Here is a 21061-nt window from a genome sequence, read left to right on the forward strand (position 1 = left end):
TCATGGTACCTAGTAATTGGGAAGTGGTACTTCATGATTCAAATATCAAGTCATGTAATCATGTCTCTTTATTACTGTAATTCTTAAGGCTATGTTGGTTTATGATCGCTCGATGAAGGGCTGATAATGAGTCGGTTATAATCATCCGATTATATATATATCATCGAAAAGAACTCAAAAGGTTTTGTGATAATAAATGATAAAAGTTACTTTTTGAAATGTCTTTTATGTTAACTCCTATGTTGTATTAGTCTTTCGAGCACCTTTAATGGTCCATACCAATACTAACCAATACAGTGTCACATCAATAAAACCTCTTTTTAATACGTTTTCCTCAATTCACACCCAATACCCAATACCCAATACATCCAATACTAACCAATACACTCCAACATATTTATTTTTAAACTTTTAATAAATAAAACCACAAATATAATTTATAAAATAAACACAAATATTATATTAAATCCTAAAATACCATTTTATTAAAAAAAACGAGCAGCGTACATAAGAAAAAAAAACATTAAAATGCATTTAAAATAAAAAAACAATCCTAATAATGACTTAAGCGCAACAAGATTTAAGGAAGACTCCAAATATGCTCGACGAGATCATGACATAGAGAATGGTGGACGTGTCGGTCTCGAAGTTCCTTGATGGTCCGCTCATCCACCTTTAGCCTCTCCTCGAATGTTCGCCGTGGTAAGTTACGTGGCTTGTTAATGAAATCCTCTTCGTAAGAGGTTATGGCATTTCCCGAATCCTCAACAATCATGTTATGCAATATAACACACGCATACATGGTTCGGCGAATCTTATTAACACTCATGGCTTTTGCCGGTGCCTGAAGTATCTCCCATCGACCTTGAAGATATCCGAATGTCCGCTCAACATCTTTTCTAGCACTTTCTTGGTACTTCTTAAACTTCTTCCTTTTTTCGTCTTGCGGGCATGAGAACGACTTCACAAACATAGACCACTCTGGATAAATGCCATCAGCAAGGTAGTATGCCTTCTTATATTCGGTCCCGTTAACGGTAAATGAAGTGCCGGGAGCCATATCCTCAATTATTTCCCTATATTTAATAAATAAATTATATTAAAAAGCGATAAATTATTTTAAAAACACCTAAACAAATTTGACTGATTCAGGACGTTTATGTCGTTGTAGATCCTGCAGCGCCAAAATATGCATGTCATATCCATAAATCGTAAGACGCAACCGCTTCAAGTATGATGGTTGGACGTCCTTTATCACCACGAGTGTATTGCACTTGCCATGATTTTGGACAATTTTTCCATGACCAATGCATACAATCGATGCTTCCTAACATCCCCGGAAACCCATGAAGTTCTTCATGTTTGCTTAGCAAACGTTGTATGTCATCAGGCATGCGTCTTCGCAAATACTCGGTTGCATAAAGCTCCAAAACTTCCTCATCCACTCACAGCCACCGCCACGCCAGCATGTCAACGGATCTACAATTACCGGAAATTGAAATGAAACTAACACCTATAAAAATCAAGCTTTCAGAATCACCGCCGATAATTGATGATTCAAATTCAACAACATCTGATCAGGAATCATGTACGGTTCAATCGGAATTAGAAGAAGAAGAAGAGCTTGAAAGCTGTACAACGCCGATGTCATCGGAAAATAAAATTCCGGAAATATTCACGTGTCCGCCGGCGCCAAGAAAAATCCGGCACTTTATACCTAATTGTAAACTAAAAATATCTGAGTTTGAATTCTTCGAAATCGTTGCGAGTGATGAAATCGATTCGTTCTTCAATACTAGCTTTGAATTCATTAATTTGAATTCTAATAATACGAATAAGAAGCGAAAGTTATACAATTTGTAAAGAAAAAAAAAAAAGTTTAGCGATTATTATTATCACGAATTTATATCCAAAATTCAAGGATATATGATCGAAATCGAATTATATATAGATATATATAAATATGTGTACGTATATTTATTTTTTCTTTTTATTCACCCTGTCTCTGTTTTTGTGATCTGCGGATTACATTCTATTGAATATCGTTACTCAGACGATTCAGATCTGAATTATTGTGACTAATTTGTGTGTTACTGGTGGACTTATACATATATATATATATATTATATATATATATATATATTGTGTAATTGGTTCTAGATACATTCCAAAAGCTATAGGGCCTGAAAATTCTGAATGTTGGTGTAATTTGTTTGAATAAAAACTTAACAGCTGCTGCTGCAGCAGAGCTTCTGTTTTGGATTCACTACCAAATTTAATGTACTTTTTATTATTATTTATGTCATGTTTTTTATTTGGATAAAGCTTAATTCTTTTATTTTTCTAACAATTGTTTGGATAATTGAAGTAACGTACATGTTTTAAAAGAAAACACCTAGGGTATGTTTGGCAAGAAGCTTTTTGGAGCTTTTAGGAGCTTCAAGCTTTAAGCTTTTAAGAAAAAGCTCTTACTTAATAAAAAGCTTTGTTTCGTTAATAGAGCTTCAAGCTTTTAATTAGACCCAAAAGCTCTCAAATTCAAACGCTACTCTTGCAAGCGTTTTGGAGAAAGCTTGTAGCTTTTGAATATAATTCCACAATTGACCTTCCAACATTTTATAATGTGAGCCAATGATACGATGTTTGTAACTAAAATACAAGGATGCATGAATTACATTAAAAAAATGCAAGAAACATTAATGTGTATATCAAATAAAGGGTGGTGTTTCAACCGTATACAAGCTTATGTGGCTTGTTTTGATCCATATATATTTTAATCTATATAACCAACTAGTATAAGTATTATATATATGTACTATGCTCAGATTATATATATTTATATTACATGTTCATTGCGTTTAGTATATAAACATGTTTGTCCATTTTGGTAATTTTATGCAGTTCATTTAATGCCAAACGTTTAAATTAATCTAAAAAGTTTCAACTATCAGCTTACAGCTAGAGCTATCAACTATCAGTTACAGCTACGAGCTTACAGCTAATAGCTACCAGCTAACAGCTAGTTTTGCCAAACATACCCCTAATAAAATGAAAGTTATAGCAACTGCTTTAATAGCGCAGTGTTATCCTTGTGTTGCAATGAATATTTGGGCCCTGGGAGACCAGGGTTCGAATCCAAGCAATCAAAGGGTTTTCCCCAATTTAGCGATGTGCTTTTTGTAGCGGCTAAGGGTGTTCATCAAACCGTCAAACCGTGTAAATCGGACCAAACCAGAGTACTTAGATTGGTTTGGTCGAATTGAGTTGTTAAAGTCTGGTCTGACATTTTAAGTTTTGAAAAACTGGGTTCCTTGGTCTGGTTACGGTTTAAGCAAAACGTAAACCGTCAAAAACGGACCGGACCAAAAGATATATATGTATATAAAAAATATATTTACTTCACATATTTATAAACTTTTACCGGAGATATTCTATTAAGCATTTGCATATTTTAGTAGTATGCGTAAAATATTATCAGATATTTTAGTTCAGATATAGTGTAAAAGATATTTTGGTAGACAATCTATTGTTACTTTCATTCTTTCCTATTTTCACTTAATCCTTTTATTTTTTTTATCTTCAATTCTCCACTATTTTTTTACTCGAAGATCAAAATTGTAAGCCATGAGTCTTTTATCACCTTTGATATTTCATATTTTGTGATATAAAACACAATATAATTGTAACTTCATTAATGCTTTTATTAATAACATCAAGATCATAGTGTTCGTGATATCTATTTGTGTAATAAAAGAAAGGAAAAAAAATATATGTGGAAAATATGCATAAAAGTGTTTGGATATAAAAACGAAAAGAAAAAAGAAAAAAAAGATCACAAAACCGTTGAACCGGTCAAACTAGACCGGGTTAAATGGTTTGGTTTGGTCCGGTTAAACAACACACTTGGTCTGGTTTGGTTTAAAATATGTTGAAACCGGGAATCCCGGTTTAGTTTGAGATTTAGTCAAAACCGGACCAAACCGGACTACGAACACCCCTAGTAGCGGCTAAATTGGTATGGTTTTCCCTCCCATGTGGTTCCCTGACTCGTGGATCGGTCGCTAGTGACTGTCTGCCCAACTGAATGTAACGGCTAGCCGTTCGTAACACAAATGTTAAAAAAAAGAAATTGTAAGTTATAAGGTCCAAAGATTTGTGAGTGATTAATGTGAAGATAATGAAAGTGGAAATTTTGCTAGAATATTATAAAATGTCATGAAGCTCATTGGTTGAGATTTTATCTTATTATTATTACTATGAGTCTATGACCTCATTGAAAGTTTTGTGAAGCTATATATAAATTATAAAGAGATAGTCAAAACGAATAATTTATGCGTCTCTCTGATGAAATTTTAAGGTACTTTTTACCTATTCTTTCTTATATTTTAATGAACACTTATAAATTAGTTACAATATTAATTATTAATTTTTTAACTTGCAAGTGTTTGATGTTAAATTTCTAGGTTGTCTTTTCTTGTTACATTGTTTGTGAAACGTAAAAAATCACAGAATGTGTAGCTTGAGGTGTAATTGAGCCGAATCGAGCTTATACAGTATCAAGCTCGAGCTCGATATAATTGTAAAACTTGAAGCTCAAAACTCAACTCGAGCTCGACCGAGCCTTTAATTTCAAGCTCTAGCTCAGGCCCGCTTGATGAATCGACACTTTTGAGCTCGATTTAATTAAGAATTAAAAATAAGTTTTAAATCAAATTTGTTTTATAAGTTCTACAATTTCAAGCTCGAATCGATTAAACTCGGCTCGCTAGAATGTAAAGTATGTAGAAACATATAATACTCAAGGGTAATATTGTGAATAAGTACAACCTCGATTAGTCTCACGAACTTTTCTAGTAGGCTATATTGACGTTCAAACTCGACTCGAAAGTCTACTCGAGTAGCTCGAGCTCGACTCAACTAAAACCGACTCGATTTCGAATAATTTGCGAATCGTATTCGGGTAGCTTGTGAACTGTATCGTGTCGTTTACACCCCAATATGTAGCTAGTATATGACATAGGGCTGTCAATGGGTTCGGGTTGGCAGGTTCGAGTTGGCGGGTTGAAAAACTCCGACCCTAACTGTTAGGTCCAGATTTACTGGACTCGCTCCAGACGTTATGTGAAGACCAGTGAACAACTTACTTGTATAGAAATCTGGATTCCACCAGATTCGTTCACTGGACTTCACTCTAGTCAAGATCTTTCCACTGAAGAACATTCTCACTGAAGTCGAAGACTGAAGTCTAAAGAAAGAAGTCTGACAAATAGCGGAGCTCACTGGAAGACTTACCAGATCTCCTGACTGGAGTCCTCGTCAGTGTTCTAGACCTTACAAGTCTGAACACTGATTTCGAGGAATTGACTTTATGCCTTTACATGCCTTTAACCGGACAATCAATTTGTCTTTTGTTAAAAGCCTTACACACATGTAAAGGTGGTTGGTTAATTAGAAGACAAGTCACTATCATGTGACTTTATTCTTGTACTTTAATCAATGTTTTTAAGAAATTAAAGTAATTTCCTTAAATGCAGGTAACCATATTTGTACGGCAAAAAGAATATTATATTTATTCTTTTTGCCTATAAATATCAAGTCACTTCCTCGTCCAAACAACATACTTTTGCAATTTTGTGCCTTTGCTCAAATACTCTCGATCTAAACAGTCATACTTCACAACTTTAAGTATTTCGATCAAAGAGTTTATTTAGCAAAGATTAGATCACTTGTAATTCATAGGTTGTTTAGATACTTACTTTGTAATATCTTGTTCCGCAACAACCTTGTATTTTATTTAACATCAATAAATAAAATACACTTGAAAATTACATTGTGTCTCACCATTTACTTACTTGCTTATCTTTATATTGTTTAAGTACGTATTACGTTATATATATTCTTGCATTTATATTTATCGTAATACTAGTCCAATCTAGTGCTTACTTGACGTTTAATACTAGTCCTATCTAGTGATTACTTGACTTGTTATTCTACACTTGTGGGTTAAACCATCGAGTGAGGGACTTCACATTAACCCAACCCACTAAAAGTTCCAGGTCAGAAATTTCAACCTTGACCCACAACCCGCCAACCCATGACCCAACCCATGTGACCCGATAAGCAAATATATATAGATATAAAATGAAATAAATCAACCAATATAAAGCTTTATCATTGATGGTGTAAGCCGAAAACGAGGGGTACAAAAAAGAAAGAAATACGAGGGTATTGTTAGTACTTGGCACAAAGTTAACAAACTTACCGTCTCATCCTACATCACTTATCATCTCACAGAATTTTGAATCCTCCTCTTATTTCATATTTGAAGTTACTTTAGGTTAGAAATATAACAAAATGAGAATAGGACGTATGAATTAGTGTAACATGGAGTATGAACTATTATATCTTAAAAATATTGGGTTGGCGAGTCAATCTGACAACCCAACAACCCAACCCGGACCCAACCTAAAAAAAAAATCAGGTTGGTGGGTCGAAAATACTCAACCCTAACCTGATTTTTTTTCGAGTTGGGTTGAAATTGAAAGACGTGTAATAAACTTCCACCATGGTACCTAGTAATTGGGAAGTGGTTGTTAGCGAGACAAATATCAAGTCATGTACTCATGTCTCTTTATTAATTCACAAGGGTATGTTGGTTGTATGATCGCTCGACGAAGGGCTGATAATGAGTCGGTTATAATCATCCGATTATATATATCATCCGAAAGAACTCAAAAAGTCATTGTGATAATAAATGTTAAATGTTACTTTTTTGAAATGTCTTTTATGCAAACTTGTGAACTCTTACTTCTAGAGTCAATTCGAAAACATGACTTTTTGACTCGTGACTTAAAACATGATTCGAATAATAAAAGTCATGACATTTTTAAGCACTATATAATATAATATAATTATATATATATATGACGTTTTTAGAGCAAACTATAAATTTATTATCTTGATAAATTTACCAAAAATTTACATATCCAATAATTTTTAAACATTCTTATAGTTTATCTCCAAAATTTGCAATAAAATATAACCATAGTATTAAATTACAATAATTCTAAGTTTGCAACTCATGACTCGGTTCAAGTTCACACAGCGACTTGTAAGAGTCTAGATAAAAATGAGTCACCTGACGAGTCAACTCTTTTTTGGTGTAAGTCGACCTGAATAAAAATTTAACTATGGTATTAGGCTATTAGCAACCCCTATGTCATATCAATTCTTTAGGATATAAAAGCTAGTTGGTAAAAACTAAAAAAACACTTACGGGAATTTCAAGGGTAGTGTGCTAGTTAAACTGCTGATATTATACCATCCAACGTTATGCAACAGAAAATAAAATGCAAAGAAATAGGTTTAAGGCCTATATATTTGAGATATTCTTGTAACTAAAAGATCATGAGTTTAATATTTCTCATTTTTTTAATAAAATCTACAAGGTCTAGAACATGAAAAAGCAATCTTCATGATCTACAACACAATCTTCACGTATTATGCTTGTTTAATGCAATTGACGTTTGAATGAAGCGACGAGCTAGGCAGCAATGGTTGACTACATACAAATCAAATCAGAAAAATCATTGATAAATTATGTTAATCAGAAAATAAGATATTATATTCTTATATCAATACTTTACTAATGCATACGCTTAGCTAATTGAATATACTAATCAACTCAGAGTGATTCTTAAAAAGGATGATAAGGATAGCTAGTAATTAATTGGTCAAGCATTTTACATGGGTTTGTGTTTTTTTTTTTTAAAGTTGAATATAGTTGAAAACTTCGTGTCGCGATTCGATAATGAAATATTTAATATAAGTTGTCTTAATTGCCCAAGCCTATTTCAAATACCCGATGAGTAGAGGCGGAGACAGGGGGCTAAGGGGTGCCAAGTCTTCTCAATATGCACAAATGCAACAATTTTTTTATTGTCAAACAGAAAAATTTTCGAGGTTTATATAGTATAGTCCCCTCCAATGAGTCAAAAAACCTGTATCCTGACTCCATCACTACCGATGAGGGAAAAATCTAGACATCTCGATATCGAATCACGATACTAAATTTCCAGCTGAGTTCATCTTTCATAAAAAAAACAGAAACCCATGTAAATGATTGACTAATTAATGACTAGCTATCCTTATCATCCTTTTTAAGAATCACTCTGTTGATTAGTATATTCAATTATCTAACTCATATTCTTAACTTAACATTCTTGATCGTCAATGGCAAAGTTTAGTTGATACTTTCTAGCTTGATTCGATTAGGAGAATGTATCTATATTTGTTAATTGTTAAAACTCTTGATATCTTAAAAAGAAATAATAATAACACGATGAGAAGTGGTACTGTGGTAGTGTATATGCACTTTATTTGACAGATATTGAATGCCAACAACTGAACCGGTTAACTATGTAAAAATATGTTTTGGTATTTTTATTGTATTTATCAAATATATAATTAACATTTTTTGAAGATTAAAGATATATATAGTTGGTAATGAGTTGGTCAATTTGAAGGTAGCAGTTCCTTGTTTGGGTGAGAAACTGAGAATCCAATGTTTATTTGGTGACAAACGTGTCTAACCAGTTTCTTATATTTTATTCAAAACACAGTTTTATATGTCGCTATCTATTCTACAATTTAGAATGCACTTTCCATGTCTTTTTATGATATTTCTTTTCACCAACAATCTGGTTTTTTACCAGATCAAGTAGAGTGATATATAACTTCATCAAGATCTAGTTGTTTCTTTTTTCAAGTTTAGTTAGTTTTCTTTAGGCTATTTAGTTATGTGGATAATCATTTCGCATTGAAAATGTATACGTTACTACTTGTGATTTTCTTTTTGAAATGCCATATTTATTACTTTTTTCATTTTACTTTAAATGTCTTTAACATTTTAAATTTTTACTTTAAAATGTGTTGCACAATATTTATAAAATATATGAATCGATAATGTTTTATTTATATTATTTATTAGTATAATATTAATCAAATATTATATAATACATACAAATTTATTTACAGTCAAAGTTGGAGAGAAAAACACTCAAACAATGACATAATAGCAAAGCATTAATATCAACAATACAGATATAATCTAATAACAAAAACTCAAAATAAAATGAATTCCAAGAAACATAAATCATTGCATTGAGTTTCATTGCGAACTACTTGTCTAGCCGATATCTTAATTACCCAACGATAACCAAAGGACTTGTTACTTTCAAGAAGGTTCAACTCTTACTCCAAACATTGTAATGTATATATAGATTTGTTGATGACCAATCTAGCTAATAGGTAACACTTAATAATCTTTTGTGGTTTGGTAATCTAATCTGAGTCCGTTTGAGTCGAGTCAACTTGAGTATCTGAATCACCAATATCAAACTCACCCAAAACACCTTCAACCAAACTCACCAGTCAACGACACCATAATGGTGGATAGATTTGACCAGCTGGTGATGGAGAGAACGAGGGTTGTTCCATTCGCACCAGGATCGTCCATCCTGCCTCCTAACTTAAGAGACTTGTTCTCGGTCAATCGATCGACATCACCTCAAGATGATTAAAGACAACCTACACAACGGGCGCCCCAAACACACTCCACACAAATACATAAGCAAGTTCACTACCTTATGCAATGTTCAAATATGCCAATGTCATGAAGGACAATGTGAAACTTATCTTATTTGCTTTGGCTCTCACGTGTGAGGCACGTGTTTGATTCGATGTTTAGAAACCGTCATGCATGGGCACAGGCTCGACAAGGCAGAGATCGTAGAAATCTTTTTCTACGGTTTAAACAAACTCACGAAAGAATCTGAACTTAATTAACCAGAGGTTGTAACTTTTTGTACAAATTTACAGATAACGCGTACAAGATGATGAAAGATATGGTGCAAGCTATCTTAACACGTGACACTGGATGAGAGGGAGTGAGAAAGGAGATATAGGAAAACTTTGGCTAGCTAGCATCAACAACAATTTTGACACTAGCTAGGTTAATTCACGAACTTATAGTTTTAACTGTTAAAATTCTAACATGCCTCGATCAAAGGAGCCATGGTAAGAAGTACATGTGGTACGTGTTTATTTTCATTATATTGTTACTTTAGCCATGTTGCATATTTGTTACCGAATAAATTCTCATCAAACTATACTTCACACAATAACAAGAATATCATTCTCTAAGATATTTTCAAATTCAAATTATTAAACTTCATTTAGTACATGTAATACGAGGTGAATATGGTTGGCCCCGTCAATGGTTTCGCCAATCGTCGGTACAATTGTTTTAACACATGAGTATATATATTTCTTAGTGGAATAATAATATATAAAAACTTCAAAATAGAAATGACTCGATAGAACATGCATATAAGTTATACTCGTATTAATTTTAGAAATGATAAGTTATACGGAGTATTAATTGATAATATAATTGTTTTTGTTACACCTCAAAATTCATAAATATAAAACTCCTTAAAATGCATATGGATCATAAGGTAAATTATTTAACCTTGTCACATCAATTTATGTCGTTAGATACAAGGCTGGAATTAAGTGAATAATATTGTGGAATCAAAAGATTGAAGGCATGAATTCGATCATTACTCAGAAGTTTTGTTTTGAAGTAGACCTAAATTAAAAACCCTTCCACCTTAGATCGCAATAAAGTTTTATATATACCGTCAAAAATGTATTGAAAGTTGAAACTCATAAAAAACGGTACTCGGACTTTGTTTAGATTTAGTTTTACAACGTGTTTCTTCTATTCCTTTTATCTTCATAAGTTTTGTTGGGCTTCAAAGAAATCAACTACGGGCCAAACATATCAATACAAACCAAAAAAATATAAGTATGGGCCAATCATATCAACGGACCTCCACAAAATCACGTCAAAATTCAATAACCAAATTAACCATGCCAACGATATATAATCGATGATTACCACAAGGGAAATATTGAGATTTGAGAAACAGCTCGCTTTACACAATTTAATTCAATTGTAACCTAAATTTCAAAAACCTAATCCAATTTGGGAAAACACGAAAACTAATGAAATCTGAACCAATATCTCTTTCAAAATATAATAAATAAACATATACTTTCATATAAAATCATAATAATAATAACTGCAGACACAAAAAACATTTAGGACGCGTTTAGTTGTTGAAAATGTTTTCTAGTTTTTCATTTTAATTTTCTAGAAAATAAAAGGGGTTTTTGTTTTCTAGAATATAAAAAAAGAAAGACTATAACAAAGAAGGCTTTCATGTTTTAAAATAGGGCCCTTCTTTTGAATGACCTAACTATTGTAAAATACGGATGTTCCCTATCTTCAAATCTTTAAAGAAGCTTTGTTATTATATAACTGACTTGATGAATGATGAGCGTCTTGCAGGAAATGGCCCTTACAAAGAGCAAATACACAGAGGATGTTTATATTAATAAGCACACAGCTGTTTTGGGCTCGCGGTGGAAGGACCATCAATGGGGTAAAAGTGTGGCAAGCAGTTCATTAGGAACAGCTATTGTACTGGTGCTGCTGGCATAGAAGCTGCTGAAGCCGCAACAGACCACATCTTTTGAGAAATGGCGGAGATTTATAGATATAGATATAGAGAGGAGGTGGATGGTGCCTGGTGGTGTTTTGACACTTGTATTGTCAAAATTGTCATCTCTTTGGCATAATGGCTCTATATGTGTTTTACGCATGTAAATCTGTTTCCAATTTACGCCAGAACTAATGAACTTCTGTTTTCTAGAACAAGATGATATAACTGATTTTATTCATTTATATATTATTTTATTTCAGGCTTACTGAAAGAACTTTTTCCATTTTGACATGGGTAGATACTTAAAATTAAATGCTTGTGCATCAGACTTGTCAAAAGTTGCTTACAAAGGTTTTCATTTTCACATACTATTGAAACCAACCAACTCTAGATATTTTTACAGGATGTCTCAGGTTTAAATTATTTTAGGTACAATCTTAGTGATAACCGTCCGGAGATGGTAAATGGTCATGGGCAACTCTGGGCAGCGTACACTGGGTAAAGAAAATAATGTCTTTTCTGGTGAATTTGGGGGGAAAATTTTCTTTTCATTGTATTCAATTGGTACTTGATGTATGTTTCATCTTTATTTAATTGGTCGCTGTTTAGTTTCTATATCACTAGGCTCCTCTATTCACATATAAGAGATAAACCTGACTATGGTGTAGGATAGAATGAGATTAAATTTAATCAAATTAATGAGGCTTTGGCAATAATTGTGTTAATTGCAACTAGAATTATATTAGTTTGTACATCTGCTTCCATATATTAGAATCCAGCATCGTAAAGAGAACTCTTAAGAAATGTACAACCACACATTATATTGTGGATTAATTTGAAAATGCGGAGTGTTTTGAATATGAACGAAATGAGATACATACCATGGTTCCAAGCCTTTGGCCCTGTACTGGTTGGGTTTCCTGTATCTTCAAAATCAGGAGCAGGGACAAAAGAAATAAATCCTCTGTATTTCCGTGCATAAGAAAGTTTTTGTATTCGTTGAAGACCCTGAATAAGTTGTCACAAGAAAGCACTGTATCATCTTCCTTGCACACAACTTCATTGCGATACATATTAGTACATGAACCTAGAAATTTAATATTTGATACAGATAGAACCTAGAAACTGTTGGGGACAGTCAAATAATCCACTGCCATCAACAAACCCAGACTAATGGACCAAGTAATTACAAAAATGACAGTCAGAATTTGGAAGTAATCAGTCATGTTGCACCTACTCCTAAACTGGTCATTTGGCCCATGTATAATTTGGAAAAACATAATCAATTTCACCATAATTTAAACGTCTGCAAATTGAAAACACTGTAACAGAAGCACAATCCATTACTCCCCTAACTATAATGTTTATTTACAGGAACGTCTACCTTTTACTTGTTTGATGTCTGACCCGCTTAGCAATATCTTTCTATTAGTAAACCTATTGAATAATAGTCATGACTCATGAGGCGTGGCATGGATCATATCCTGTTGCCCAAGCTTAAATGAGAAGATAATTTAAATAAAATGTTAAAAATGAATCAGTGAAGTACATACTTGTTTATTTCTAGCGAGTGTTAAGTACTAAAATATCGTTTACTTCTAGTCTATCCTGAGAAGCAGCCTTCAGTTCTGTCACCTTCTGTATGCTAACAATAAAATATTTCATGCTGGCCGGATCTTCACTTTTGAATCTCAATCCAGAACCTGTTGATGCAAGTAAACCAGTAAACAAAGGCAACTCAACTGACGGCATATCTAGACCTATCAATTAATAGAAAATTTAGATACATATCTAGACAAAGTAAAGCATATAATAATAAATTTACATGCAGGAACTTCCATTTACTCATGAATGAATCGAGCTGAGTGACATTTTGTACTCTAGCATTGGTAGACTCATGAGGAATATAAGAACTTGTTATTGGTAGCCTATCGCTCTATCAATCTATACCTGATAGCCTATTCAGATTGGCAACAAAGCAACTATGGCAAATGGTTAGAGCTCATGTGAAGTGCAACTAAGATGCATAGAAGGCGTCATTGAAATTGATTAGTTTTTCATGCTTTACTTTCTTAACAATCACTCCATTCTTGACCAATGCATTCACATCTTCATTCTTGATGGTTGACAATAATCAATGAGCAACCACCACTATGGTCCTGTTAACCATTACCCGATCCAAAGCATCTTGAACCACTCTTTCTGACTCGGCATCCAGTGCGCTTGTAGCCTCATTCAACAATAGTATCTTTAGACTTTTGAAAACAGCTCTAGCTCTTGCTACTTTTGACAACTCAAAGATGAAAAGATAGTATGCTCAATTGAAATAAATAAATTAAAAAAAAAAACAAGATAAAATCTAAATAGCTCTTATTGAAAAATAAGAAAAATAAAAATCAAGAACCTGAGATATTGGTTATTGTAGAAGCTCCAATCAATATAGTAGTTAGTTAGCAAGATGGGTGAGTCGCAGCTTATGTAACACGTTGGCTTCACAGGACACGCTATTTTGGTCTATGTATTATCACGAGCCCATCGCGTGCATCTTCATTTCCCGGGCTTCATAAAAAGACTAACCTCAAAACACTATTACACTGAAGTTTCAAACTTCAATGTTGAGACAGAAGATTGTATTTCAATCATACTTGTAACCTCAAAACAGAACCGAAGTACAGTCAAGAGGCATGAATCATTGTATTAGATAGAAAACATACGGGCCGTGAATATGTTATGTGCACAAACAATAGAAGAAACTGACTCATCTCAAAGGCAGTAAGGCACGTCAAAACGAATTATCTAGAGCACCCCTCAAAGATAAGATTTTAGGTTTCAAATGGAATACTAGGAGCAGAAATCAGAAATGCATTGTTAATAGGTAAACCATTAGGATTGATAATAGCCATGTAAAGATTTTCAAAACACGATGATCGATAATGGCTCTGCCTGCCCGGCCTGGTAAGTTAACATCATGAAACAAACGTCTATACGTAACTAAATGGAACAGACGTTCAACCAAAAGCCATATACGCAACTCTTCACTTAAACAATTTCAATCCAAAAGTATGTTGAATCAGAACCAAATGATATATAATGATCTTTTTTAGAAACATCCAATTACTATGGCATACATTACTACAGCTAAGCCTCATCTATGCATACAGAAATAGTGAAATACCCCACTCTTTTACTAAATTTATAGAATATACAAGTATGATGTATGCATATGGAGTGGTATATGACTATATATCTTATTATAATTGTGGTCTATTTTTTTTAAAAACATTTAGTAAATTTAAATATACAAAATAATGTGATTACTGATTAGATTTTGAGTTTCAGGGACTAAACCTGGTAGAACACAGAAAGGATCTACATTCATGAAAAGGATATCTAAGAAGGACCAAATATGACAAATTAGAACACTAACTCACACCATAGTTGGATGTATAAAAAAGGATTATTATCCCTCATTTTAATCTGATCATTTGTTCTTAATAGTAATTAGGTTATGATTTTCTAAAACCATATACTAAAAGATTAAACCAGATTATGCAGCAAATTCAATTTAACAATAAATCAATAAATGATAAAAAAAAAAAAAAAAAAAAAAAACGGAATACGGACAAACTGTTCCATTTATCATACCAGATTTCCAATAATAGCAGGATATTACAAAAGACATTTTTAAGGAATTCTAAATTCTAATCTAACATAATTGAAACTTATAAAACCTTCATCTAACCGCTGGTAAACTTGGTGACGGCCTTGGTGCCCTCGGAGACGGCGTGTTTCGCCAATTCACCGGGGAGAACGAGTCTGACGGCGGTCTGGATCTCACGGGAAGAAAGGGTGTTCTTCTTGTTGTACCTGGCGAGCTTGGCGGCCTCCTGGGCGAGCTTCTCGAAGATGTCGTTGATGAAAGAGTTCATGATCCCCATGGCCTTGCTGGAGATCCCGATATCGGGATGGACCTGTTTGAGGACCTTGAAGATGTAGATCTTGTACGTCTCCACCGATTTCTTGTGCCTCTTTTTCTTCTTGTCTGCAGATGAAGCGTCTTTCGCCGGAATCTTCTTCTCGGCTTTGGGTTTTGGGGCTTTCTCGGCGACCGGTTTTTTCTCGGCAGCTGGTTTTTTCTCCGCCTTTGGTGCCATTTTTTGAGGAAATAGAGATGGAATGCGTGATGATAACTGATGAGGGATTTTGAAAGAGTGGTGTGGTGATGGGTTTTGATTATTGAGCGGAGTTTGTTTATATAGGATTTAGGAAGATGTTTTGATTGGTGGGTTTTCTATCACACGGATCGTGATCGACAACCGTTGATTGTGAGACCATGTGATTTAACGATGAGATTGAGTGCTGGGCAATCACTTTTCGCGCATAATGGTACACTATTATTTATTGGTAAAAATTTAAACTTTGAAACATTTGAACAATCTTCACTACAAGATCCTTGGTTACAAAAAATCCTGAATCTTTCATTACAAATTTAACTAATTTGTTTAGACTGAACGGAGTGGTACAGACTCTGCCCGACTCTCGCCCCAAGTCATCAAAAGTCGCCCCTCACACCACCCCCTTGGCCGACTTCCTTCTCGCCCGACCTCCACAGTTCGCCCTCCTTCCTTTTGATTTTGACGTTGACCGAGACAAAAGTAATGTTGGGTGGAGTTTTTTCTTTTATTTAATCTGTTTATATATTATATATATATAATATGTGTGTGGGGTATATGTGTGTTGATTGAAGAAGAAAATTTTTGTGGTTTTGAAGAAATTTTTATCCGGTCATTAGAATGAAGAAGATGAAGTGAGTTTGTCTTTTTATGATTTTTTAGTCTAGTATTTTATGATATTTTCAATTTATACTCTTCAAGTGTTGTGTATTTACAAATGCCTTTTAACTTTTATTTAGTTGTAAGTTTTTTTTTTAAATTTTAATATGTAATAGATTTTATGTTTCAAAAAATTGTTATGTTTTTATATATAAATACAATACTTTTAATCAAATATAATACTTTTAATAAATAACAAAGTTTTAAAAAAAATATAAAGAAAAATAAAACCAATCATTGAAAATGTCACATGGCACAAGTCGCCCCTACTTAAAAACTCACTCATTTTCACCTTTTTTAAGGGACAACTCTTTTTATCCCACATGGCACAAGTCGCCCCTTTCCTCCCTTTCTTCCCACTCTTCTTAGTCTTATGGTTAATGAGTGTGTTAGAATCTTACTTTTAAATATGAAACTTATGTTTTAATAAATTTTTTATTTATTAATTTATAATTTTAGTCTTCAATGATAAAAAAAAAAAAATTAAAAAAAAAAATCCTACTTTATTTATATTAATTAAAATTAAAACTATGAATGAGTTTTTAGTTACAAAAAAATCTTATTATATTTATATTAATTAATTAAAACAAAAATATTACACTATGGATGATCAACAACAACAACAAGACCAATCCTTGAGCGGGGTATGGGGGAGGTGAGCTGTAGACAGTCTTATTTCTACCCAGACTTAGAGAGGCTGCTTCCATAGGGACCTCCGGCCAGAAATAGTAGTAAGGAAAAAGTAAAGAGCTTAGTTTTCATACTTGTCGGCCGAAAAAAATGGCATAAGAGCAATTACCTGTCTGCTGAGTATCCCCAACTATGTCAAGAGTGATGAAGAATAACGACCATGCACCTAACATACTATGGATGATCAACATTGGTATATATCCTAAAACCCGTGCAACGGGGTTCGTGTCTGTTATTTTAACCAAAATTTATAATGCGTATATATACCATCTTTATTTGAATAAGAAAATAAAAAGTTATTATCTAAATTTACAGCATCCTATTACTAAACAATAGTACCGAATATGAAATGAGCACAAGTCTTGTATCCAACTTTTGGTTTCAAAAAATATCAGTGTCGGTTTATACAGGTCTGGGATAGAACTGTATAAGTATCATATTTAAATGTTTTCCGCACATTAATCCCTATATGTTACAATTCATATCATTCGAGTATAGGTCCTAACTATTTTTCACTTTATTTACATGTAGATATAGATAACAAAAATCAATATGTTATATTATATTAGTTTGAAATAAATATCTTTGACTTCAATTGGATAAATATATAACTTATTTTTATGTAGTCGTTCAATTATGTTATACTTATATTATTTTCATTTTTCTATATAAATTGACCATTTGAAAAGAAAAAAGAAGGGAAAAAAAAACTATGATAAAGACTTCAACGAAGTCCATGAGCAAGATGGGGCGAAAACTAATATGTAGCGAGACTGGTCGAAATTGCAGGGTAGCTTGACGTTTTAAGATAATAGTCTACTAGATTAAGTATATTCATAACAAAATTTAAGGTCCTTTATGTACGTTTTTGCATTCTTGAGCATTTATCTTTTCTTTTTTAAAGGTAACTTTTGTCCACAAGAGTTCAAGGTGCATACATCGCTTATGTTAAAATGAATTTACATCAATCTTCCCCATTAAACATATAATTTTATTGTTCTACTTCTATACCTCGAGAAGTTCGAGAACTAAATATTAAGAATAATCTTCCCAAGGTTGAATACGTTGATCTCCATTTTCAGGAATTTAGAGTCATTATTTGCCTTCCATAGACACCAACAAGTCATCACAACTATATCTCGACTAAGACTCTGATTGACAGTACCAAAAATGGACTCGCCTTGCTCCAAAAACACTGATATATGCAGACCTTCATAGCAATCTCACAAGCCCAACGTAGATGATCAATGGAATTCGGATCCCACTTTGCGTAGGCGCATAGCACACATGAAGATGTTGCATTTTTTGGGAACCCAATTAAACCATTTGAACACATATCTATTAACGAGTCCTGTCGCCCAAAAGGAACGTCTCAACTTCCTTCATTGAAAAATCACACTTCATACCACCCATCCACTTCCACTTGTCATTCCCTCTCAATTATCTACCTTTAACCAACAACGAATTGACCTTTCCCCGTTCACCATGCATGCTCGACATCCCCACTAAAAATTGTATTAAAATTAAAATGATCACCAACTTTGCATCTCTTTGCCATTTCTAGTGTGTATAGATTTGGAAAATTGTCTTTCAGGACATTGCATAGCCGAGGGTCTAACCAAAACCGAATACTTATCCCCAACCTCTCTCATAATTACATGATTAATCCCTATCCCCAAAACATAACTTTTTCAATAACATTGACTATGACTTTCCATGCTCGACTTTCTTACTGGAAGAGGCGCCAAAACTATGTTGTCATGTAAGGCTTTTATAACAGATCTCCAAAAGCCCGATACCTCCAAAGCCATTTTGTATTCTATTCTATATGACAATCAAATAAGAACGGTTTTAAAATAAGAACGGTGAGAACAACTTAAAATCATCATTTTGATGCATTAAAAGTCCATAAAACTGACATAGTGCATAACTAATTATCATTATTTAAGTGTTTAACAACACATTTTGATTCATCAAAATAAAAAAAATCACGTTTTTGGTTGGATGCATCATTTTGATGAAATATGCATTCAAGATGGATGCACAAAACAAAAAACATGATTATTTCGATTTTGACGGATGAATGTGTTGTTAAATATTTAAATAATGATAATTGGTTATGCAATATGTTAGTTTTATGGACTTTTAATGAATCAAAATGATGTTTTTAAGGTATTCTCACGGTCTCACCGTTCTTATTTTAAGAGTGTTCTCACCGGAGTGTTACCCTATATATATATATATATATATATATATATATAACCGTTGTATATGGCACTATGAAGCAAATGTTCATATTATAACATATACGCAAAATATTGCAAGCAAACAATGACATGTAAATATGTAATCAGATATAATTTATGTCTAGGCTAAACAGCCAGTCTGGCACAACAAACCGACGCTACCACTTAATAAAACATTTGTTGGTACTTGAGTCCAGAACCGTCAAGCTGCAAAATTTGAAAGCTCATTCAGGGATGTAAAGGTTTTCAATACCATACTAACCATCTGGCCTGCACAGTTTGTCTATTAGCAACCCAAGCACCATTTGTACTATGCGTTTGAGAAAAGAGCAGAAATTGACCAATAGCGGTCTAGATAGCAGCACATCATCAACTGCCACAGCACGAAAACCCAGGCATCCCATTTGACATCCATCATAAGCCAATCCCCATAGCTATCGCACTTTTTCCTATAAGGAAGTCCTAAAACATACAAGCAGTATTCCTTTGGATGCAATAATCTGCCTATATTTTGAACTGCTATACCATAGCTTCATACAGATTAGTCTTGAACCAAAGTCCATCTCGAAAGTCTAAACAGACACAAACAATCACGATCATTCGCTTCTCAAAACAGAACCGAATAACCATAAGGAGGCAGCTGATACTCATGTTACCATAATGAAGACATTTAAGCCTCTGCAAATTTTATGTTGAGAAACAACAAAAAGAAACCACCTCATAGCAGATGTTATATTAAATAAAACACCCCTGTGAAGATGAGAAATTAGGTATGAAAAATGCAAGATAACTCTCACTCTCTCAGAGTACCTAATAGAATAAGCGTTCAGCCAGAACCATAACACAACCCTCTACCTAAACAGTCCCAACCCAGAAACATATTCAAGTTAGAAACAGGGGCTAAGATGACACATTCACGATTTTACAGTTCTACGAGTCATATGCATTCGAGTTGAACCATACCGTATAGTAACACACAACTGTCGTTGTAATCCGTAAGAGACCTCCCAATGATTAAAACAAGTTAATTGTTTGAGTTCTTAATTTTATCAAAGGGTCAATTCACGAATTCCATTAGTCAACGGTTGATACTCACCAAAATACCAAACACAAACTCTTAAGTGTCATATCAATGTGTAGAATTATATAGGTATTAGGTTCTAACACCAATCTGAAGTAACTCTTCTAGATTTACGATCGACGGTTGTGTGAGCCCTAGCATCGCTAATATCATATCCTAACCACCGGTAGACTTGGTGACAGCCTTGGTGCCCTCAGAGACAGCATGTTTGGCCAATTTACCTGGAAGCACATGCCTCAATGCGGTCTGAATCTCCCTTGAAGACTAATATGTCTTTCATCATATGATAATTCATTTAAATTTAAGATGCAAGGTTTTTGATCATTAAAAAAATTTAAAAGAAAGTTACATTTTTGTGAATGTCAAAACACTGTAATGTAATGTATTATATGTTACAATTCTACAATTCAATATTAGATTTTCCCAACCCCATAGCACAGCATACACATGGGACATAAATAAGGATGAGAAATGTGATTATCAACTTTATTAAACTGAAAGCTTGAAACAGCTTTTCACAAAAAGGATTAAATCAATTAAGAGAGTTTCGTATATGATTGAGGTAAAAAGGAGTTCTAATATCTTATATCATTGTTGAATGAGAAAGGAAAATACAGGACAGACAATATGACAATGGCTACT

At 33.4% G+C, this 21061-nt stretch overlaps 3 protein-coding genes across 3 annotated transcripts; 1 reads left to right on the top strand and 2 right to left on the bottom strand.

Annotated features, from left to right (window-relative positions):
- Window positions 1–580: 580 nt before the first annotated feature.
- On the bottom strand, window positions 581–1394 carry LOC122587919. Its single transcript, XM_043760072.1, has 2 exons — window positions 1219–1394; window positions 581–1076 (listed from the first exon to the last, which is right to left on the bottom strand). The coding sequence occupies exons 1-2, from the start codon at window positions 1392–1394 to the stop codon at window positions 581–583; spliced, it is 672 nt and encodes a 223-aa protein (XP_043616007.1).
- A 73-nt stretch (window positions 1395–1467) lies between these two features.
- Window positions 1468–1863, top strand: LOC122587920 (cyclin-dependent protein kinase inhibitor SMR2-like). The gene has a single exon (XM_043760073.1). The coding sequence runs from the start codon at window positions 1468–1470 to the stop codon at window positions 1861–1863; it is 396 nt and encodes a 131-aa protein (XP_043616008.1).
- A 13324-nt stretch (window positions 1864–15187) lies between these two features.
- LOC122586876 (histone H2B.5-like) lies at window positions 15188–15805 on the bottom strand. Its single transcript, XM_043758891.1, has one exon. It carries the CDS (start codon window positions 15722–15724, stop codon window positions 15308–15310), a length of 417 nt encoding a protein of 138 aa, XP_043614826.1. The 5' UTR covers window positions 15725–15805; the 3' UTR covers window positions 15188–15307.
- Window positions 15806–21061: the final 5256 nt, after the last annotated feature.

The sequence above is a fragment of the Erigeron canadensis genome, chromosome 2 (assembly GCF_010389155.1).
Source record: "Erigeron canadensis isolate Cc75 chromosome 2, C_canadensis_v1, whole genome shotgun sequence".
Taxonomy (NCBI): Eukaryota; Viridiplantae; Streptophyta; class Magnoliopsida; order Asterales; family Asteraceae; genus Erigeron; species Erigeron canadensis.